The following is a 20,946-nucleotide window of genomic DNA, read 5'->3' on the forward strand; positions in this document are numbered from 1 at the left end:
ATGTATTGAGTATGCCCACAAGAAAATGAATCTCAGGATTGTATATGGTGACATATATGTACTTTCATAATAAACTTACTTTGAATTTCTCCCCCTTCCCCCTCTTACTTTTTCCATTCACTCCTTCTTTTCTTTTCCCTTGCCTGTCATCTCCTTCTGGTGCCCCTCCTTCTTTCCTTTCTTCCTTGGTCCACTGTTCTGCCCTATCAGATTGCTCTTCTTTCAGCCCTTCACCTCTTCCACCTATCACCTCCCAGCTTCTTTCTTCATCTCTCCTTCCCTACCTTCCTACCTTCCCACTTACCTGGCTTCACTTCACACCTGCCAGCTTGAGTTCATCCCCCTCCCCACCACCTTTATCTGACTTCTTCCCCCTTCTTTTCCAGTCTTGATGAAGGGTCATAGTCTGAATCATCAACTGTTTATTCCCCTTTAAAGATGCTGTCTGAGTTGCATAGTTCTGATAAGCCCCTTTTCTGATATTCTGACTTCTCTATCTTTCATCGTTAAGCCTTCTTTTCGTGATTTTTATAAATGACCTGGATGAGGAAGTGGAGGGAAGGGCTAGTAAATTTGCTGATGACACACAGGTTGGGGGTGTTGTGGACAATGTGGAGGGCTTTCAGAGGTTACAGCGGGACATTGATAGGATGCAAAACTGGGCTGAGAAGCGGCAGATGGAGTTCAACCCAGATAAGTGTGAGGTGGTTCATTTTGGTAGGTCAAATATGGTGGCAGAGTATAGTATTAATGGTAAGACTCTTGGCAGTGTGGAGGATCAGAGGGATCATGGGGTCCATGTCCATAGGACATTCAAAAGTTGCTGCGCAGGTTGACTGTCTGGTTAAGAAGACATATGGTGCATTACCCTTCATCAACCGCGGGATTGAGTTTAAGAGCCAAGAGGTAATGGTACAGCTCTATTGGACCCTGGTCAGACCCCACTCGGAGTACTGTGCTCAGTTCTGGTCACCTCACTACAGGAAGGATGTGGGAACTATAGAAAGGGTGCAGAGGAGATTTGCAAGGATGTTGCCTGGATTGGGGAGCATACCTTATGAGAGTAGGTTGAGTGAACTCTGCCTTTTCTCCCTGGAATGACGGAGGATGAGATACGTTATAAAGGCATATAAGATGATGAGAGGCATTGATCATGTGGATAGTCAGAGGCTTTTTCCCAGGACTGAAATGTCTAACATGAGAGGGCACAGTTTTAAGCTGCTTAGAAGTAGGTACAGAAGAGATGTAAGGGACAAGTTTTTTATGCAGAGGGTGTTGAGTGCACGTAATGAGCTGCCAGCGACGGTGGTGGAGGTGGATACAATAGGGTCTTTTAAGAGACTCCTGGATACATAACGTGGAGCTTAGAAAAATGGAGGGCTGTGGATAACTCTAGGTAATTTCTAAAATAAGTACATCTTCAGCACAGCGTCTTGGGCTTGAAAGGCCTATATTGTGCTGTAGGTTTTCTGTGTTTCTCTGTTTAAGTCAATTTTAACTTTGGTCACCCCTCTTTTCCTCTGAAAAGAATGCTTTTATTCTGTATCCAAATTGCCTCATCTTTAAAACCCTTATTCCATTACTTTTCGGTCTATAACTTTTTGATCTAAGTTTAATGAGCTAGATTGCCATTTAGCTAACTGAATTTAGTTTCTCACCAGTTAAGCCGTTTTGCACTATCGTATTTTTGCATTCTGTAACTATTCTAAATCTGATATGTGATTGTGGTTGCCCATATATTCTTCCTCTGCATGCTCTCCTTGTCCTTGGGTCACTTCACTCTGCTAAAGGAGATAACTCATTTTTTTCTTTGCCACCATGTTATTAAAGCAGTAAACAAGTAAATTCTTTTGCCCTCATTTTTGAAATCTCTCTTTCAGTTGTTATTAAATCAGGCCATAATAGGATAATTGAAGGCCCCATTATCACTTTTTTTTTATTTCTTCAATCTCTCTAGCAGGCAAATCTCTTCAGTCTCTTACTCACGACCACTGGAGGAACTCTGCAGGTCGGGCAGCATCCGTGGAAAAGATCGGTCGACGTTTCAGGCCGGAACCCTTCGTCAGGACGGATGCTGCCCGACCTGCTGAGTTCCTCCAGCGTGTTGTGAGTGTTGCTTTGACCCCAGAATCTGCAGATTATTTTGTGTTTCTTCAGTCTCTTATCTTTTAGTTTGCTGCAGCCTCTTAAATCTTATCAGGCACACTTTGCCTTTCATCCTAAACTATATTGTCTGCCATACTTGCTACAATTTGGACTATGTTTTATAGGTATCTAGTTAATAATAACCAGAAACAAAAACGTGTCCTTCGCTTTATATTGATTAACAATCTGATTGCAAAGCACAAAATGACTTGTGATGAATAGATATGAACTTTTGTATGGATACCTGAGAAATTGCTGATGGAGGTTGTGATTCCTGAGTGTTATGTGGAAAGAAGTTTATTCTGCATCTGAAGATGTTATTGTTAGCTTAAGAATGTATTACATGTAAAACTGAAATTGCCAATCCGTGATCTTTTTTCCTTTTTGATATTCACTTTGTTTCCAAACACTTTTGGACAAGAAAACCCAACATGATTAACTTTTCTGCAATTTATTTTGTGAAGCCTGATCAATCCTTGGAAACGAGATCTCAAATCGAATCTAATTCAGCAGAAGTGTCACCATCCAAGCAACATAAATCAAAACCCCTTATTCCGGAAATGTGCTTTGCATACAGTGAAGAAAGTAATGAATTTTACCCTACAAATTCATTTATTAATGAAGATGGAACTAGTTTGCTGATATCCTGTGCAAAGTGCAGTCTACGAGTACATGCAAGTAGGTGCTATTTTACTATTGCTGCTCTCTTGAATGCTCATTATTGTACTTTTAGTATTGGTTATGACTCTTGACTTTGATCTATAGGTTGTTATGGTGTTCCGTTTCATGAGATCCATGATGGTTGGACTTGTTCTCGTTGTATAATTGGTGCATGGTCCGCAGTAAGTATGCATTTCATTAATTCAGTGTTCTGTTGAAGATGACACATTATTATATTCTAATGGATCACTGAAAGGCTAAATGATTATGATTATTGATAAGCTTCAGGTGTATTAAAGATAGATTTATTTTCTTTTATGTTTAAAGTTATCTTTGTAACAGCAGTTACAAACATCACTTAAAATTCTGTTGCATCATGTAATTATTAATGATAAATTTGTTTTGGGTTACAAAGTAGCAAATTTACAATTGCATTTCAATCTGTTGGGAATTGACTTATGAAGTTGATTAAGAGGTACCAATGGACTACTTAATCCTTTTTCTTTGTAGTTGTAGAACATAGCTGTCAATAAGTGTACAATTTTGACTCTACATCTTACAGAAGTGGTACTTCCTTGACCCAGGAGGGGAAAAGTAGCAGAAAGAACTTTTTTTTGTAGATTTCTATTAAATGAATGTTCATTCCTAAATGTCTGTTTTTTTTATTGTATGTTTCCTCTGAATTCAGTTATTGTTTAGATATAATTCATGGAAAAATTATTAACACCTACCTGATAAGGTTTTCATCATTCTTTCAATGGAAGCAAACTCCAAATCCCTTTTGGGAAATAGTGAATATATTTATTTATTTAAAACTATTCCACACATGACAAGAAAAAGGTTTCTTCTTGGTTTTGGAAATCAGTATTGTTATCCAGGAATGGCACGAGAGAGTGGAGATGCATGTGACCTATTGACATCAACATATTGGCATCAATATTGGAGACATGTTAAAGCGATAATGTCTTTGCAGTTCTGCCTATTAGTGATTTGGGCTTGCTCTTTGGTAGCTGAAGGAGTCTTCCATTCAAGGAAAGAAAAGCTTAAAGGTAGGTAACCTAGCACTTCCCCTCCCTTCTTCCCTAGTAAAATTAATTAATTGAATCTTAATCATATTTATTAAAGAGTAAAACTTGGTTGACCAGCATTTTTTACTCTACATAGCACTGAAAAGAAAATGAATTACCAATGAAATTACTTATTTCACTGACACCTGCAGTTAAGGTATCTTCTCAGTGTAAGGATAACAGGAAATTGGAATGTTCTGAAATAAAAATCTGTCCTCTGGTAAGACCGTAAGACATAAGAGCAGAATTTGGCCATTTGGCCCAGCAAATCTGGTTTGCCATTCGATCATGACTGTTTATTTCTCCTCTCAACCTATTCACTTAGCTTCTCCCTGTAACCTTTGAGGCCCTGACGAATCTAGAACCTATCAACTTTCACATTAAATATATTTGATGAGTTGCCACCCCAGCCATCTGTGATAATGAATTCCACAGATTCATCAAAGTTTGGATAAGAAATTCATCCTCAACTCTGTTCTGAAGCTTCCATACCTTCCATACTGAAGCTGTGCCCCCTGGCCCTAGACTCCCCCCCGAATGGAAATGTCCTCTTAATATCCACTCTATCTTGACCTTTCAATATTGGGTAGATTCAGTGACATTCCCCCTCATGCTTTAAACTCCAGCAAGTACAGACCAAAGCCATCAAATGCTCCTCATACTTTAACTCTTTTTTTCCCCAATCAGAATCAGGTATAATATCCCTGGCATATGTTATGAAGTTTGTTAACTTATATGGCAGCAGTACAATGCAATACATGATAATATAGGGGAAAATAAATCAATTACAGTAACAAAAATATATAAATAAAATAGTTAAGTTAAAGATAGTGCAAAAACAGAAATAATATAAAAAAGTGAGGTAGTGTTCACTTAGGAATCAGATAGCAGAGGAGAAGCTGCTGAATTGATGAGTGTGAGCCTTCAGGTTTCTGTACCTCCTTTCTGATGGTGGTAATGAGAAGCGGGCAGGTCCTGGGTCAAGGGGGTCCTTAGTAATGGACGCTGCCTTTGAGAGGCACCGCTCTTTGAAGATGTCTTGAATACTACAGTGGGTAGTATGCAAGATGGAGTTGACTAATTTTAGAACTTCCTGTAGTTTCATTCGGTCCTGTGCAGTAGCTCCCCGCCCCACCATACCTGACAGTAATGAGTGATGCAGCCTAACAGAACGCCTAACAGTACATCTGTAGAAGTTTTTGAGTGTTTTAGGTGATAAACCAAATGTCCTCAAACTCCTAATGAAATATTGCTGCTGCCTTGTTTTCTTTATAGTTGTATTAATATGTTGGGATCAGGTTTGAACCTCAGAGATCTTGACACCCAGGAACTTGAAATAGCGCATTCTCTCCATTTCTCACCCTTCCATGAGGATTGGTTCATGTTGCCTCGTCTTACCCTTTCTGAAGTCCACAATCAGCTCTTTGGTCTTTCTGATGTTGAGTGCAAGATTATTGCTGTGCTGGTATATCTCTCTCCTGTATGCCCTGTCATCTCCATCTTGAGATTCTGCCAACAATAATTGTACCATCAGCAAATTTATGGATGGCATTTCAGCTATGCCTCACCACAGAGTCATGGGTGTCGAGAGAATAGAGCAGTGGGCTAAGCATATATCCCTGAGGTTTGCTAGTATTGATAGTCAGTGAGGAGGAGATATTATTACTGATCCACACAGATTGTGGTCTTTTGATTATCCAATTTCAGAGGGAAGTACAGAGGCCCAGATTCTGTATCTTATCAATCAGGACTGTGGAAATGATGGTGTTAAGCGCTGAGCTATAGTCGTCTACCAGCATCCTGACATAGGTGTTTGCATTGTTCAGGTGATCTAAGCCCATGTGAAGAGCTATGGAGATTGCATCTGCCATAGACCTCCTGTGGTCATAGGCTAATTGCAGTGAGTCCTGGTCCTTGCTGAGGTAGGAGTTGATTCTAACCATAACCAACTTCTCAAGGCTTTTCATCACTAGATGTGAGTACTACGGGATGATAGTCATCAAGGCAGCTCACACTACTCTTCTTAGGCACTGGTATAATTGTTGCCCTTTGAAGCAGTTGGGAACTTCTGACTGTAGCAGTGAAAGACGGAAAATGACCTTGAATACTCCCGTCAGTTGGTTGGCACAAGTTTTCAAAGCCTTACTCAGATACTCCATCGGTGCCTGCCTCCTTGCGAGGGTTCACCCTCCTGAAAGACAGCCTGACATTGGCCTCAGAGACAGAGATCACAGGGTCACTGTGTGCAGCAGGGATCTTCACAGCTGTAGTTATTTTTTTCCCTTTCAAAGTGGGCACAGAAGGCATTGAGCTCATCTGGTTATGAAACATCGCTGCTATTCTTGCTGTTGGGTTTTGCTTTGTAGGAGGTAATGTCCTACAGATCCTGCCAGAGTTGACATGCATCTGATGTCGCCATCAATGTGGCTCAGAATTGTTTCTTCACACTTGAAATAGAACCTCCGCAAGTCATACCTGGTTTCCTTGTGCAGACCTGGGTTACCAGACTTAAATGTCACAGATCTAACCCTCAGCAGATGACGAACCTCCTGGTTCATTCTCGGCTTTTGGTTTGGGAATGTACAGCAATGTTTCGTAGGCACTCATCCACACAGGTTTTTAATGAAGCTGGTAACAACTGTGGCATATTCTAATAGATTCAAAGATGAATCCCTGAATACAGTCCAGCCCGCCGATTCAAAGCAGTCCTGTAAGTGCTCCTGTGCTTCCCTAGTCCATACCTTCTTGGTCCTCACTACCGGTGCTGCAGTCTTCAGTCTCTCCCAATACTCAGGGAGTAGAAATACAGCCAGGCTTTCCAAAGTCTGGGCATGGAATAGCACAGTAAGCGCTCTTGATGGTGTAACTGTGGTCCATTTTGTTGTTTCCTCTTCTACTACAAGTGATTTGTTGATGATAATTATTGAGTGTCTTTTTCAAGATGGCCTAGTTAAAATCCCCCAAAATGACAGTGAAGGCGTCAGGGTGTGCTGTTTCATGCATGTTGATCACATTGCTCAGATCATCTAGAGCCTGATTGACACTGGCCTGAGGTGGAATGTACACCGCTACCAAAATGATTGCTGAAATCTCCTGTAACGGGTAAAATGGACAACACTTCATTGAGAGATATTCCAGGTCTGGTGAGCAGAATTGGGACATCACTGACACATTTGTGTGCCAAGAGGAGTTGATCTTGAAGCAACCACCTCCACCTCTGTTTTAGAGAGACTGAATAGTCCTGTCCTGAAGGTGCATAGTGAACCTGTCAATCAGAATCGCTGTGTCCTGGGATCATTTTAGCAAATATTCTCTGGACCCTCTCCAATGCCAGCAAATGCTTCCTTCGATATAGAACCCAAAACAGCTCACAATACTCCAACTGCGATCTGACCAATGTCTTAAAGTCTCAGCAATATATCCTTTATATTCGTCTTCTTAAAGTGAATGCTAATATTCCACTTGACTTCCCTACTACTGACTCCAAACACCAGAACTCCAAAGAAACTTACAAGCAGCAGAAATGTGGTTTCTTAGAAGAATGCTGAAACTATCATATAGAGATAAGGTAACTAATGAGACGGTACTCCAACGTGCCCATATAAAAAGATCTTTAATGAGAACATTAAATGAGAGGAAACTTAAATCCCTGGGCCATGTCATCAGAAAGGGAGAAATAGAATGCCTTACATTACAAGGCTGTATGCCTGGGAAATGCGGTAGAGGAAGGCAAAGAAGAAAATATATGGACATTGTGAAAGAACTACCAGATCTAAGTGTGTGAGATAGCATTGACGCTGCAAGGGATCGTTCGATGTGCAGAGCCATGATCACCCAAGCGTGTAATGTGCAAGGCACATGAAGAAGAAGAAGAAGAAGACTACTGACTCACCAATGAGAGGGAACTTGATGACGTTGAGAACAATATGAGTGAGGTTGATGTTCTGGAGCATGTTGATATTAAGGGAGAGGAGGTGTTGGAGTTGTTAAAATACATTAGGACGGATAAGTCTCCGGGGCCTGGCGGAATATTCCCCAGGCTGCTCCACGAAGCGAGGGAAGAGATTGCTGAGCTTCTGGCTAGGATCTTTATGTCCTCGTTGTCCACGGGAATAGTACGGGGGGATTGGAGGGAGGCGAATGTTGTCCCCTTGTTCAAAAAAGGTAGTAGGGATAGTCCGGGTAATTAAAGAACAGTGAGCCTTACGTCTGTGGTGGGAAAGCTGTTGGAAAAGATTCTTAGAGATAGGATCTATGGGCATTTAGAGAATCATGGTCTGATCAGGAGCAGTCAGCATGGCTTTGTGAAGGGCAGATTGTGTCTAACAAGCCTGATAAAGTTCTTTGAGAAGGTGACCAGGCATATAGATGAGGGTAGTGCAGTGGATGTGATCTATATGGATTTTAGTAAGGCATTTGACAAGGTTCCACACAGTAGGCTTATTCAGAAAGTCAGAAGGCATGGGATCCAGGGAAGTTTGGCCAGGTGGATTCAGAATTGGCTTGCCTGCAGAAAGCAGAGGGTCATGGTGGAGGGAGTACATTCGGATTGGAGGGTTGTGACTAGTGGTGTCCCTCAAGGATCGGTTCTGGGACCTCTTCATGATTTTTATTAATGACCTGGATGTGGGGGTAGAAGGGTGGGATGGCAAGTTTGCAGATGACACAAAGGTTAGTGGTGTTGTAGATAGTGTAGAGGATTGTTAAAGATTGCAGAGAGACATTGGTAGGATGCAGAAGTAGGCTGAGAAGTGGCAAATGGAGTTCAACCCAGAGAAGTGTGAGGTGGTACACTTTGGAAGGACAAACTCCAAGGCAGAGTACAAAGTAAATGCAGGATACTTGGTAGTGTGGAGGAGCAGAGGGATCTGGGGGTACATGTCCACAGATCCCTGAAAGTTGCCTCACAGGTAGATAAGGTAGTTAAGAAAGCTTATGGGGTGTTAGCTTTCATAAGTCAAGGGATAGAGTTTAAGAGTTGCGAGGTAATGATGCAGCTCTATAAAACTCTGGTTAGGCCACACTTGGAGTACTGTGTCCAGTTCTGGTCGCCTCACTATAGAAAGGATGTGGAAGCATTGGAAAGGGTACAGAGGAGATTTACCAGGATGCTGCCTGGTTTAGAGAGTATGCATTATGATCAGAGATTAAGGGAGCTAGGGCTTTACTCTTTGGAGAGAAGGAGGATGAGAGGAGACATGATAGAGGTATATAAGATATTAAGAGGAATAGATAGAATGGACAGCCAGCGCTCTTCCCCAGGGCACCACTGCTCAATACAAGAGGACATGGCTTTAAGGTAAGGGATGGGAAGTTCAAGAGGGATATTAGAGGAAGGTTTTTTACTCAGAGAGTGGTTGGTGCGTGGAATGTACTGCCTGAGTCAGTGGTGGAGGTAGAGACACTAGTGAAATTTAAGAGACTACTAGACAGGTATATGGAAGAATTTAAGGTGAGGGGTTATATGGGAGGCAGGGTTTAAGGGTTGGCTCAACATTGTGGGCCGAAGGGCCTGTACTGTGCTGTACTATTCTATGTTCTATGTTCAATCTGCAAGTTGACATTTAAGGAATCCTGAATATGACTCCCAAGTGTGTCAGCACCTCCAATTTTTAAATTTGCTCCTCATTTAGAAAGTAATCTATGCTTTTATTCCTTCTACCAACATGCATGACCATACACTTCCTATGTTGTATTCCATTTGTCATTTCTTTGCTCATCCTCCCAATTGGTCTAAGTCTTTCTGCACACTCCCTGCTTCCTCCACTTACAATGTCTTCGTATTGTCTGCAAATGTGGCCACAAAGCCATTACTTTCGTCATCCAAATCATTAAAAGTAGTGGACGTAACACTGACCCCTGTGGAATGCCACTAGTCACTGGCTCCAAGCCAGAAAAGTCCTCCTTTACTTTCACTCTTTGCCTCCTGCTAGTCAGACAATCTTCTATTCATGTTCGTATTTTTCATATAATACATTAGCTCAAATCTTATTTTGCAGCCTGGTGTGGCACCTTGTCAAAGGTTTTCCGAAAATCCAAGTAAATAACATCCATTGACTGTCCTTTCTCTATCCTGCCTGTTATACCTCAAGGAATTTCTACAGATTAGTCAGGCAAGATTTCCCCTTAAAGAAATCATGCTGACTTCTGCCTACTTTGTAATGTGCCTCCAAGTACCATTGTACCTCATCCTTAATTGTGGACTTTTAACATCTTGCTAACCACTGAAGTAAGGCTAATTGGCCTTTAATGTTCTGTCTTTTCTCTCCTTCCCTTCATAAGGAGTAGAGTGATATTTGTTATTTTCCAATCCTTCGGAACCATTCCAGAATCTAGTGATTCTTAAAAGGTCACTACTAATGCCTTCACACTCTTTTTCGCTAGACCCTGTGTTGTAGTCCATCTGGTCCAATTGATTTATCTTTCTTCAGACCTTTCAGCTTTTCAAGTACCACCTTCTTCATACTGGCAACTGCACTCACTCCTGCCCTGACACCCTCGAATTTCTGGTATCTTCCAAAGTGAAGACTGATGCTAAATACTTATTCAATTCATTCCCCCCCACCCCCATTTTTCAGTTTTCCGTTAGTACCTCTCCAGCTTATTTTTTTCTAACATTCAGGTGTCTACTCTTGCCACCTATTTATTCTTTATATATCTGATTTAATCTCTTGCAACCTTATTATATAAATTGACTTGCTTACCTTCGTATTTCATCTTTTCTCTCCTTACTGTCTTTTTAGTTGGCTTCTTTTGGTTTTTGAAAGTTCCCCACTCCTCTAGCTTCCCAATAATTTTTGCTATATTTGTATGCCCTCTCTTTTGCTTTTATGCTGTCTTTGATTTCCTTTATCAGCTACAGTTGCCTCATCTTCCCTTGAAAATGCTGCTTCCTTTTTGGGATGAGCTCATGCTGCATCTTCCGAATTACTTTTAAACTCTAGTCTTTGCTGCTCTACTGTCATCTCTGCTATTGGCTCCTTCCAATCAACTTTGGTCATTTCCTGAACCCTGTCCCTTTACTCAACTGTGATACAGAGACATCTGATTTTAGCTTCGCCTTCACAAACTGCAGGGTGAATTCCTTTATATTCTGATCATTGTCTCCTCAGGTTCCTTAGCCTTAAGGTCACTGATCAAATCTGGTTCATTGCACGACAATAAAACCAGAACTGCTTTTCCCCTCTTGGGTTCAACCACAAGCTGCCCTAAAAACCATCTTGCACATGGACTTCTGGTCAAGGTGGCCCTAACCTGCAATGTCAGTCGAGTACGTGGCTCAGATTTAGTTACTTTTTTAGGTTCTTTGGGATGTTTTTCTAAACAGCACAGCGAATTAGGGGTGAGATTAGCTTTTAGTGAAGGAATTATGTAGAGTTAGAGGTCAGTGGCAGTAAATGAAGAGTTATGGGCAGGAGCCAGTGTTTGGGGTTGAAGTCCAGTGGTTCTGGAGGTTGCGTCAGTGGATGCAGGGGATGGAGACTACCGATCTCCAGGTCAGCAAGTCCCGGGTCAGAGGACCTTGTGAGTCCAGAAGTCAAGGCCTGAGGTTGGTTCTGTGGGTGCTAAGGATAGAAACCAGCGATCCCCAGGTTGGCGAGTTTCGGGTCAGAGAGATTCATCCAGGCAAAAGGCACATGGGTAGTGACCCCTTCCCCTCACCCAGTTCATTGTGTCCCGAGGTTGGAGGCCTGTGCAAGTCCAGAAATCGAGAGCTGAGGTTGGGTTAGCAGCATTGGTGATGGAGGCGAGCAAGTCCCAAACTGGTTTTCTCAATCTACCTGCATGTTGAAATCTCCTATCACTACCTTGCCTTTTTTTACATAGAACATAGAAAATCGACAGCATGTTACAGACCCTTTGGTCTGCAATGTTGTGCCAACTATGTAACCTACTCTGGAAGCTGCTTAGAATTTCCCTACTGCATAGCCCTCTATTTTTCTAAGCTCCATGTACCTTTCTAAGAATCTCTTAAAAGACCCTATTGTTTCCGCCTTTACCACCTTCGCTGGCAGTGCATTCCATGCACCCACCATTTCCTGTGTGAAAAACTTACCTCTGACGTCCCCCTTGTACCTACTTCTAAGCACCTTAAAATTATGCCCCCTCATGCTAGCCACTTCAGCCCTGGGGAAAAGGCCTCCGGCTATCAACATAATCTATGCCTTTCATCATCTTGTACATCTCTGTCAGGTGACCTCTCAGCCTCCGTCGCTGCAAGGAGAAAAGGCCAAGTGCACTCAACCTATTCTCATAAGGCATGCTCTCCAATCCAGGCAACATCCTGGTAAAGCAACACACATCAAAGTTGCTGGTGAACGCAGCAGGCCAGGCAGCATCTCTAGGAAGAGGTACAATTGACGTTTCAGGCCAAGACCCTTCGTCAGGACATCCTTGTAAATCCCCTCTGCCCTCTCTCCATAGCATCTACATCCTTCCTATAATGAGGTGACCAGAACTTTACATACCATTTCTATCTCCCATTGTGCTTTATACTCCTTCATCCTGGCTACTATTCAGAATCCTGTATGTAACTCCCATTAGGGTCTTTTTTATCCTTGCAGTATTTAAAAAAAAAACTTTGCCTACATGCATTTGCATCTTCTGATACTATGTCACTTCTTTAATTTTTTTTTTACCTACATTGCTACCCTAACCCCTCTGCCCACCTGCCAGTCTTTTCAATAGTGCCTATACCCTTGGATGTTAAGATCCTAGCTGTGATCTTCTTTTAGCTGTAATTATGTGATGCCCACAATGTCATAATTGCCAATTTCTAACTGTGCTCAGCTCAAATATCTTATTACATATACTACCCACATTCAAATGTAATAATTTCAGCTCTGTATTCATTACCTTTCTCAACTTTGCCTGCATGTTGCCTGAAGTTAAATTCTGGAGACTTCAGTAACTTTTGCACTCTCCTTTCCTCTTACTTTATCCATATTTTTCCAAGCTATTTGGTTGAAAGCCCTTTCCATCCCCCCAGTTATGTGATTTGTCAGGACCATTGCCCTGGTTTGGTTGAGGTGGAGCCCATTCCATTGGAACAGCTACCTCCTTCCCCAGTATTAGTGGTAATGTCCCACGGATTCAAACACACTTCTCCCACAGCAATCCTTGAACCACATATTTAACTCTCTGATCCATTTTTGCACGTGGTGTTCCAAAGTTTGGTTTTGTTGATATCAGTGTGGGCATCTAAGAGCAATCTTATGCTCCTTTGTATTCTACATTGCTAAAATTTTCCTTTTTTCTTAGTTTAATACTGAGTAAATCTTTACCATTGTTCATGGAGGGTGATTCCCTTTGAAAATGTGGTACATTGAATTTTGGTGAAATATTAACCACATCAATTCATATTTAGTTTATATTTAGTATTTGACATGTTTGTTACTTCTATTAGAGTACCAGTAAATATTGAAACATTAAGTACAAAGAAATAGGTTCTTAACATAAATTCTTTTAACTCAAGCACTTGAATCTTTATGGATAGTTTATGGGTTCTACCGGATGGGAAGAGAGTGAAAAGTCCATGATTAAGGTGAGATGCATCCCTGATAATGCTTTTTTTTAGATTATAAGCACACACAGTCCTCTTTTATTGTCATTTAGTAATGCAAGCATTAAGAAATGATACAACGTTTTTCCAGAATATCACAGAAAACACATGACAAACCAAGACTGAAAAACTGACAAAAACCACATAATTATAACATATAGTTACAACAGTGCAAAGCAATACCGTAATTTGATAAGAACAGACCATGGGCACAGTAAAGTCTCAAAGTCTCTGGAAAGTCCCATTATCTCACACAGACGGTAAACCTCCAATGCCGCAAACTTGCTGATGCAGCATCCCGGAATCCGACCACAGTCCGACTTTGAGTCCGTCAGAAAACTCTGAGCCTCCGACCAGCTCTCTGACACCGATGCACCGAACACCATCTCTGCCGAATGCTTCGACCCCGGCCCCGGCAACAGGTAGGCAAGGCCAAGGATTTGGGGCCTTCCCTCTGGAGATTCTTGATCGCACAGTAGCAGCGGCAGCGAAGCAGGCATTTCAGAAGTTTCTCCAGACGTTCCTCCGTGCTTCTTCACGTCTGTCTCTATCAAATCAGGATTGTGCACGGCATCCTACTTCACAGATATGATATCATTTTGGAGCAGCCACGCGCGTTGCGTTGCGCCGCCATCTCCTCCCTCCAATTTTTTGCCCTGCCCAGGCAGTGTTTATGGTAGATGTTCTCAATGGTGGGCAATTGGGTGCCAATAATCCACTGGGCAGTTTTCACCACCCGCTGGAGTGCTTTGCTGTCCGATACGGGACAATTGCCATACCACACTGAGATGCAGTTGGTGAGTATGCTCTCAATGGTACAGTGGTAAAAGTCCGTCAGTATCCTGGGACAGAGGTGAGCTTTCTTCATGCTCGGCAGGAAATAAAGGCACTGTTGCGCCCTTTTGATCAAGATGGAGGAGTTCAGGGACCAGGTGAGATCCTTGGAAATGTGGACACCAAGAAATTTGAAGCTTGATACATGCTCCACTACAGTTCCGTTGATGTAGATGGGGATGTGAGTGTGACTCCTGGCATGCTTGAAGTACCAGAACCATGAAGTACCTAGGCATGAACCAGCTGCCCCAGGATTGAATCTGTGTTTTACAGCATTAATTTGTTTTTCTCCCTTATCTTGGACTGTGGCACTTTTCGTGAATGATATGGTGCGATTTTGTTTTAGGTTTTAAGCACATTGTGATCTCAGGATTAGATCTTATGATCAGTAGTATTAACTGCTGTACAGCTGGACAGCCAAGCAGATTCCAGTTAAGTATAGAGGTAAAGGGTTAATTGGAGCAAAGAACCATGCAGATAACGGTAATCCAAAACAAAACTAAAAAAAATCAGAAACTTTCAGCAGATCAAGTAATATCAATGGGGAAATAAGTAGTTGACTGTTCAGATTTAGAACCCTTCAACAGAACTCGACAAGTGAAAAAACAGGTATGTTTTAGTTTGTTGTGAAGGAGAATGTCATAGACAAAATTATAAAAGAAACAAACGAGAAAATCTGCAGATGTTGGAAATCCAAGCAACATGCACAAAATGCTGGAGGAACTCAGCAGTGCAGGCAGTATCTAGAAAAAGATTACGGTCGATGTTCTGGGTCGAAAAATCGACTGTACTCCTTTCCTTGATGCTGCCTGGCCTGCTGAGTTCCTCCAGAATTTTGCGTGTGTTGCTTATAAAAGAAACAGTTACTTTAGAAACACGAGATTCTACTGTTTCTGGCGATGTTAAGTAACGCACACAAAATACTGGAGGAACAGCGGGTCAGGCAGTATCTGTGAGGAGAATACCCAATGTCAGCTCTAGGAACAGCAGCTCCATCTTCAGCCTAAGCAGTTTGCCACTTTGGGGCTTTATACTGAATTGAATCACTTCAGATAACTATTTACTTTTCCTTGAGAAATGATAGATATGGTAGATCCAAATTATCTGAACTGATCCAGTCCTAATCCTTGACCCATAATGTTGGCTCTCTACTTCCCTCCTCAAATACTATCTGACCTCTGAGTTTCTACCACGACCTGTTTTTATTTTGCTGTACATTTCTATTTAAATGTGTCTCTCCTTTTATAAACCTTCTGTCTTCTGACTGCCATTTCTAAGGCACACTCATCTCTCCACTGATCCCCCTCTGGTACTTAATCTCTACAACCTTATTAAGTGCTACACCTGCCCCTACATCTTCTCTCTGACCACCATTCAGGACCCTTAACAGTTTTTGCAGGTCAGGTGGCACTTCACCTTCTAGTCTGTTGGGGTCATATGCTGCACCAGTGCACCGTCCTCTACACCCTCCTCCTTTGGTATCAAGCCCCAAAGGTGCAAACTGCTTGGGTAAGACCTAATGCAGATGGGGAGTCCACTTCGTCAACCACCTTTGGTCTATTCACTGCAACAGCTGGGATCTCCTGGTGGCCATCCATTTCAATTCCATTTCCCATTACCACAATGACATATCTGTCCACGGCTTCCTCTACTGCCAAGAGGACACAGGTTAGAAACATAGAAAACCTACAGCACAGTACAGGCCCTTCGGCCCACAATGTTGTGCCAAACATACACTTACTTCAGAAATTACCTAGGGTTACCCATAGTCCTTTATTTTTCTAAGCTCCATGTACCTACCCAGTAGTCTTTTAAAAGACCCTATCGTATCTGCCTTCACCACTGTTGCTGGCAGCCCATTCTACGCACTCACCACTCTCTGCGTAAAAAAACCTTACCCCTGACATCTCCTCTGTACCTATTTCCAAGCACCTTAAAGGTGGAGGAGCAACATCTCATATCCCATTTTGGTAGTCTGCAACCTGATGGACCTCAGTTAACCATGTCCCTTGCCCCCCACCACCTTCACCCGGACTCACCTATTACCTGCTGGTACATGCTCCTGTCTCTCCCCTCATCTTTTTATTTTGGCTTCCATCCCCTTCCTTTCCAGTCCTGATGATAGGTCTTGGCCCAAAACATTTCCTTCTGAAGATCTTCCCTAACCCGCTGAGTTCCTCACTAGTCCTCTTTCTCACTTTGTTTATTTTATATTTTATTGTACCGTAACATGCAGTAATTTTTATGTCTTACACTATACCACACCACAAAATAAAAAAAATCATGACTGTTAGTGCTAATAAACCTGACTTTTATTCTTTAGTATCTGCAGCCTGGTGTTTGGGATCCTTTCCCTTTCTAAGACTATTGGCAGTTACAAAGGTCTACCTCAAGGAAGTTCTTAACCCACTGCTCTACTCTCTGTGCACTCATGAATGTAGCTCAGACACCATCTATAAATTTGCCAATATCACTACTGTAGCTGGCAGAATCTCAGATAGAGATAACGAGGTGTATAGGAGTGAAACTGGCCGATTAAGGGGTGTTGTGGCAACAGCCATGCAGACACTGTTGGCAAGACTAAGGAATTGATTGTGAACCTCAGGAAGGGGAAGTCGGCAGAACATACTGAGAAGTCAGTGGTAGAAGTGGGGTTCAAATATCTGAGCATCAGTTTCTCAGAAAATCTGTCCTGAGCCCATCACATTGGTGCAGTTGTGAAGAAGGCATTCCAGTGGTTCTAGTTTGTTCGGAGTTTGAAGAGATATTGTAAGTATGATGGAGAGCGTTCAGACTGGTTGCATCACTGCTTAGTATGAAGGTTCCAATGTGTAGGATCAGAAGAGACTTCAGAGTGTCATAAATTCAGCCTGTGCCAACATGAGGGCCTCTACAAAAGATGCTGCATCAAGAAGGTTGCATCCAATATTAAGTATCTCATCATCTAAGATACCCCTCTTCTCATTACTACTAGCGGGAAGGAGGTACAGGAGCCTGAAGACTTGCTCTCAATATTTAGGAACAGCTTCCTTTTGCTATCGAATGTCTGTACAGTCCATGGTTGCTGCCTTGCTGTTCCTCCTTTCCACCTTACTTATGTTTTGTCATTTATAGTAAGTTTTATGTCTTGTTGCACTGCTGCTACAAAACAACAAATTTCATGACAGATACCAGTGATAAATGTGTGGCACGTGGCCAAGTGGTTAAGGAGTTGGACTCGTGATCTGAAGGTCGTGAGTTCGAGCCCCAGCCGCGGTAGCGTGTTGTGTCCTTGAGCAAGGCACTAAACCACACACTGCTGCAGTGCACCCAACTGAAAATGGGTACTGGCAAAATACTGGCTGGGGGTTAACCTCACGATAGACTGGCATCCTATCGAGGAGGGGGGGAAGTCTTGTACTCTCAGTCACTTCACGCCACAGAAACTGGCATAAGCACCGGCTTGATGAGCCTATAAGGCTTGGGACAGATTTTAACTAACTAACCAGTGATAAATATCCTGAATCTGATTCAGAATTCTTGAAGTACTGGAGCATGGTAGGGGATATTGGTAGCATAACAATATTGGACATATTAGTGGAGTAAAGTTGCCAACTCTATTAGAGGCAGTTCCAGAAGATCATCATTGGATTTTATGGCTATGTTAGGTAGTCAAAGCACATGGAGAATGAAATTTTGCATTTGCAAGTTGGTGTTTCCTGCAGTCAAGAATAGGTGAAGTAGCATAGTAGATTAGTTGATTATCATCCACACCAATGAAATTCCATGTTCACATGTAGCTCATGAGGGCAGCATGCTGGCATAGTGGTTAGTGTAATGCTGTACAGTGTCAGTGATCGGACAATTGGCATTAAATTTTTGGCACTCTCTGTAAGAGTTGATAGTTTCTACTCATGACTGCATGGGGTTCCACAGGGGGCTCCAGTTTCTTCCCACATTCCAAAGACGTATGGTTTAGGGTTAGTAAAATTATGGGCATGCTGTGTTGATGATAACACTTGAGGGCTGCCACCAGCACACCTTTGGACTATGTTGGTGTTGTTATAAATGACACATTTTACTGTATATTTCAATGTTCTTGTGACAAATAACGCAAATCCTTAGTAATTATAAATACAGCCAATACGACAAGTATATGACTGTAGAATAATGCAAAGGTTGTAGTGCAGTCTGATGTAGTACAAAAAAATAGCAAAGTGAAATAACTGAAAGAAGTAGAATTATGCATTAAAGTTATGATAACGTGGCCACACCAAGAAGAAGGAGATGTGAAATAGGGGATTGATTCAGGGGCCTGATAGCATTGGAGAAGAAGCTGTTGTTACGTCTGATCATCTGGACTTTCAAACCCCTATATCTTCTAGGAAGTGGAAAAGAGAAAAGGGAATTGTTGGGATTGCAGGCTTTCTGGATGATACCACTTACCTTCCTGAGGCAATGAACTGCATGGAAGGAAGTGATGCATCTGTGATAGATTGTACAAAGGTCTGAAGACAGGAAATGGAGAGTCATTTTCTCCACCTCTTCCTGAAAGCTGGGAGCTTCCTGGTCCAACCTCATCATTTTTGGTATTCATCATCGCTCCAGTGAGCTAAGGGTTCCTGAATCTTTATCCCTGATCCCTTAGAATCAGGACGATAAGACACTGAAGCAGAATTAGACCCTACTCCTGTCCTCACATTCAATCAGCAGAATGGTAGTTGCCAGTCTTTGAACAGATGCAGATCTGAGAGGGAACAGTGCATAGCTCTAGTTTCAGAGACTGAAAACTAAGTTAAGTGAATGCACAAAGAGGCAGCGTTTCTCACTTGTAAATTCCACTTTGATGCTTGTACAGCATTTTGTGTTCTAAATCAGTGGTCCCCAACCACCGGGCCGCAAGGAAACAATATAATTTGACGATATGAAACGATATGAGTCAGCTGCACCTTTCCTCATTCCCTGTCATGCACTGTTGAACATGAACAACCCCCCCCCCCCCCAACCCTGGTCGGCCGGTTTGCAAGAATATTGTCAATATTAAACCGGTCCGCGGTGCAGAAAAGGTTGGGGACCCCTGTTCTAAATGGACAATGCGTTCAGGACATTCTTAATTAATAGGCCATAGTCGAGCTTAGAAACAGCAGATTGTGTCTGTTATAATTCAAGTTATCCTGAATTCTGTAATTTTTTAAAGTTTGTTTTTTTTTGGGATTTGGGCATTTGTACAGGTTTGACTGCATGCGTTGTGGCACTGACATGCTCATTTATCTTCAATTCAAAGGTGTGAATATTAATTAGGTTTTGCTGTTACCATAACCAGATTCATTACTCTTGATCATTCCGGCTTATAGTTTGATGCCTTCACTCCCAGACATTGAAAAGCATGTTCACTTCTGTATTTTTACAATGTATTTATCATTTAATTTCAAATTAATATATGCAAATTGAATTCAAATATGATGATTCTGCTGTAGAAATGGTATGGGGGCATGGGTAGGAATGGTGGAAAGAGGAAGGCATGCATTTATGATGTGGCTTTCATGAACTCAGAATGCCCAAAAGTAGTTACCAGGAAGTGCTTTTTGAAGAGTAGGGCATTGACTGATGGTTGCCCTTAAATTTTTTATATTTGAATTGTCTTTTACTTTCTGTACCAACATGGGTGCATATTTTTGTCTAGCTCTGAACAATTGTGGTATTACCCATGATGATCCACGTGTTATGGAAATGTCATGGTTACTGCCAGGAATGTAGTTCCAGTACATAATTATGTGCATTACAGGCACATAGCATTAGAGACACAACATTTAGAAGAAAAACATAAATTGTACCAGAATGAATACACTTGGAGCTAAAAAGAGACAAAGTTCATTGTCGCTCAAGATGCTGTAGAGTTACCTTGCTAAGGTGATGATTAGGGCTGTTTCTGATGTTAACGATGGAGTTTATCACTTAGTGCTTTTAATTAGGTTTGCAGGACTCGTTAGCAATGAACAAGGAATGAATATTCACATGTCAAGATGGATGATGCAGCAGCTGTGGTCCTTGTTCTTTTAAGTGAGAGAGATCACGTATTTGGGAACTGCCTTAATGAATTGTTGCAGTGCATTTTGTAAATGATGTACTAAGTATACAGGGAGTAGATATATAGGATGATAGATGGGATGCTAATAAAGTGGGCTGCTTTGTCCTTGATGCTGTTGAACTGCTTGAGTGTTGTTCAAAGCAAGAGGAATTTATTCAGTTATATTTCTAATTTTTTTTTATAATGGATAGAATCTGGGGAGTCAGACAGAATCAGAATCAGGTTTATTATCACCGGTATGTGACGTGAAATTTGTTAATTTAGCAGCAGCAGTTCAATGCAATACATAATCTAGCAGAGAGAGAAAAAAACATAATAAATAAACAAGTAAATCAATTACGTGTATTGGATAGATTTTAAAAAATGTGCAAAAACAGAAATACTGTGTACTTAAAAAAAAAGTGAGGTAGTGTCCAAAGCTTCAATGTCCATTTAGGAATCGGATGGCAGAGGGAAAGAAGTTGTTCCTGAATCACTGAGTGTGTGGCTTCAGGCCTCTGTATCTCCTACCTGATGGTAACAGTGAGAAAAGGGCATGCCCTGGGTGCTGGACATCCTTAATAATGGATGCTGCCTTTCTGAGACACTGCTCCCTAAAGATGTCCTGGGTA

General features: G+C 41.8%; 1 protein-coding gene across 3 annotated transcripts in view; it reads left to right on the forward strand.

Moving 5' to 3' along the window:
• LOC140197685 (lysine-specific demethylase 4C-like) overlaps nt 1–20,946 on the forward strand; it is a 385,265-nt gene that overhangs the window by 205,278 nt on the left and 159,041 nt on the right. For all 3 annotated transcript variants that reach the window (XR_011885993.1, XM_072257997.1, XM_072257998.1), the window contains exons 14-15: nt 2,610–2,823; nt 2,911–2,987. Coding sequence is in view for 2 of the 3 variants with exons in the window: in XM_072257997.1 (XP_072114098.1) it covers nt 2,610–2,823; nt 2,911–2,987 (291 nt within the window). In the remaining variant the exon portion in view is untranslated. The remainder of the gene's footprint in view (nt 1–2,609; nt 2,824–2,910; nt 2,988–20,946) is intronic.

This window comes from Mobula birostris, chromosome 5 (genome assembly GCF_030028105.1).
Source record: "Mobula birostris isolate sMobBir1 chromosome 5, sMobBir1.hap1, whole genome shotgun sequence".
Lineage (NCBI taxonomy): Eukaryota > Metazoa > Chordata > Chondrichthyes > Myliobatiformes > Myliobatidae > Mobula > Mobula birostris.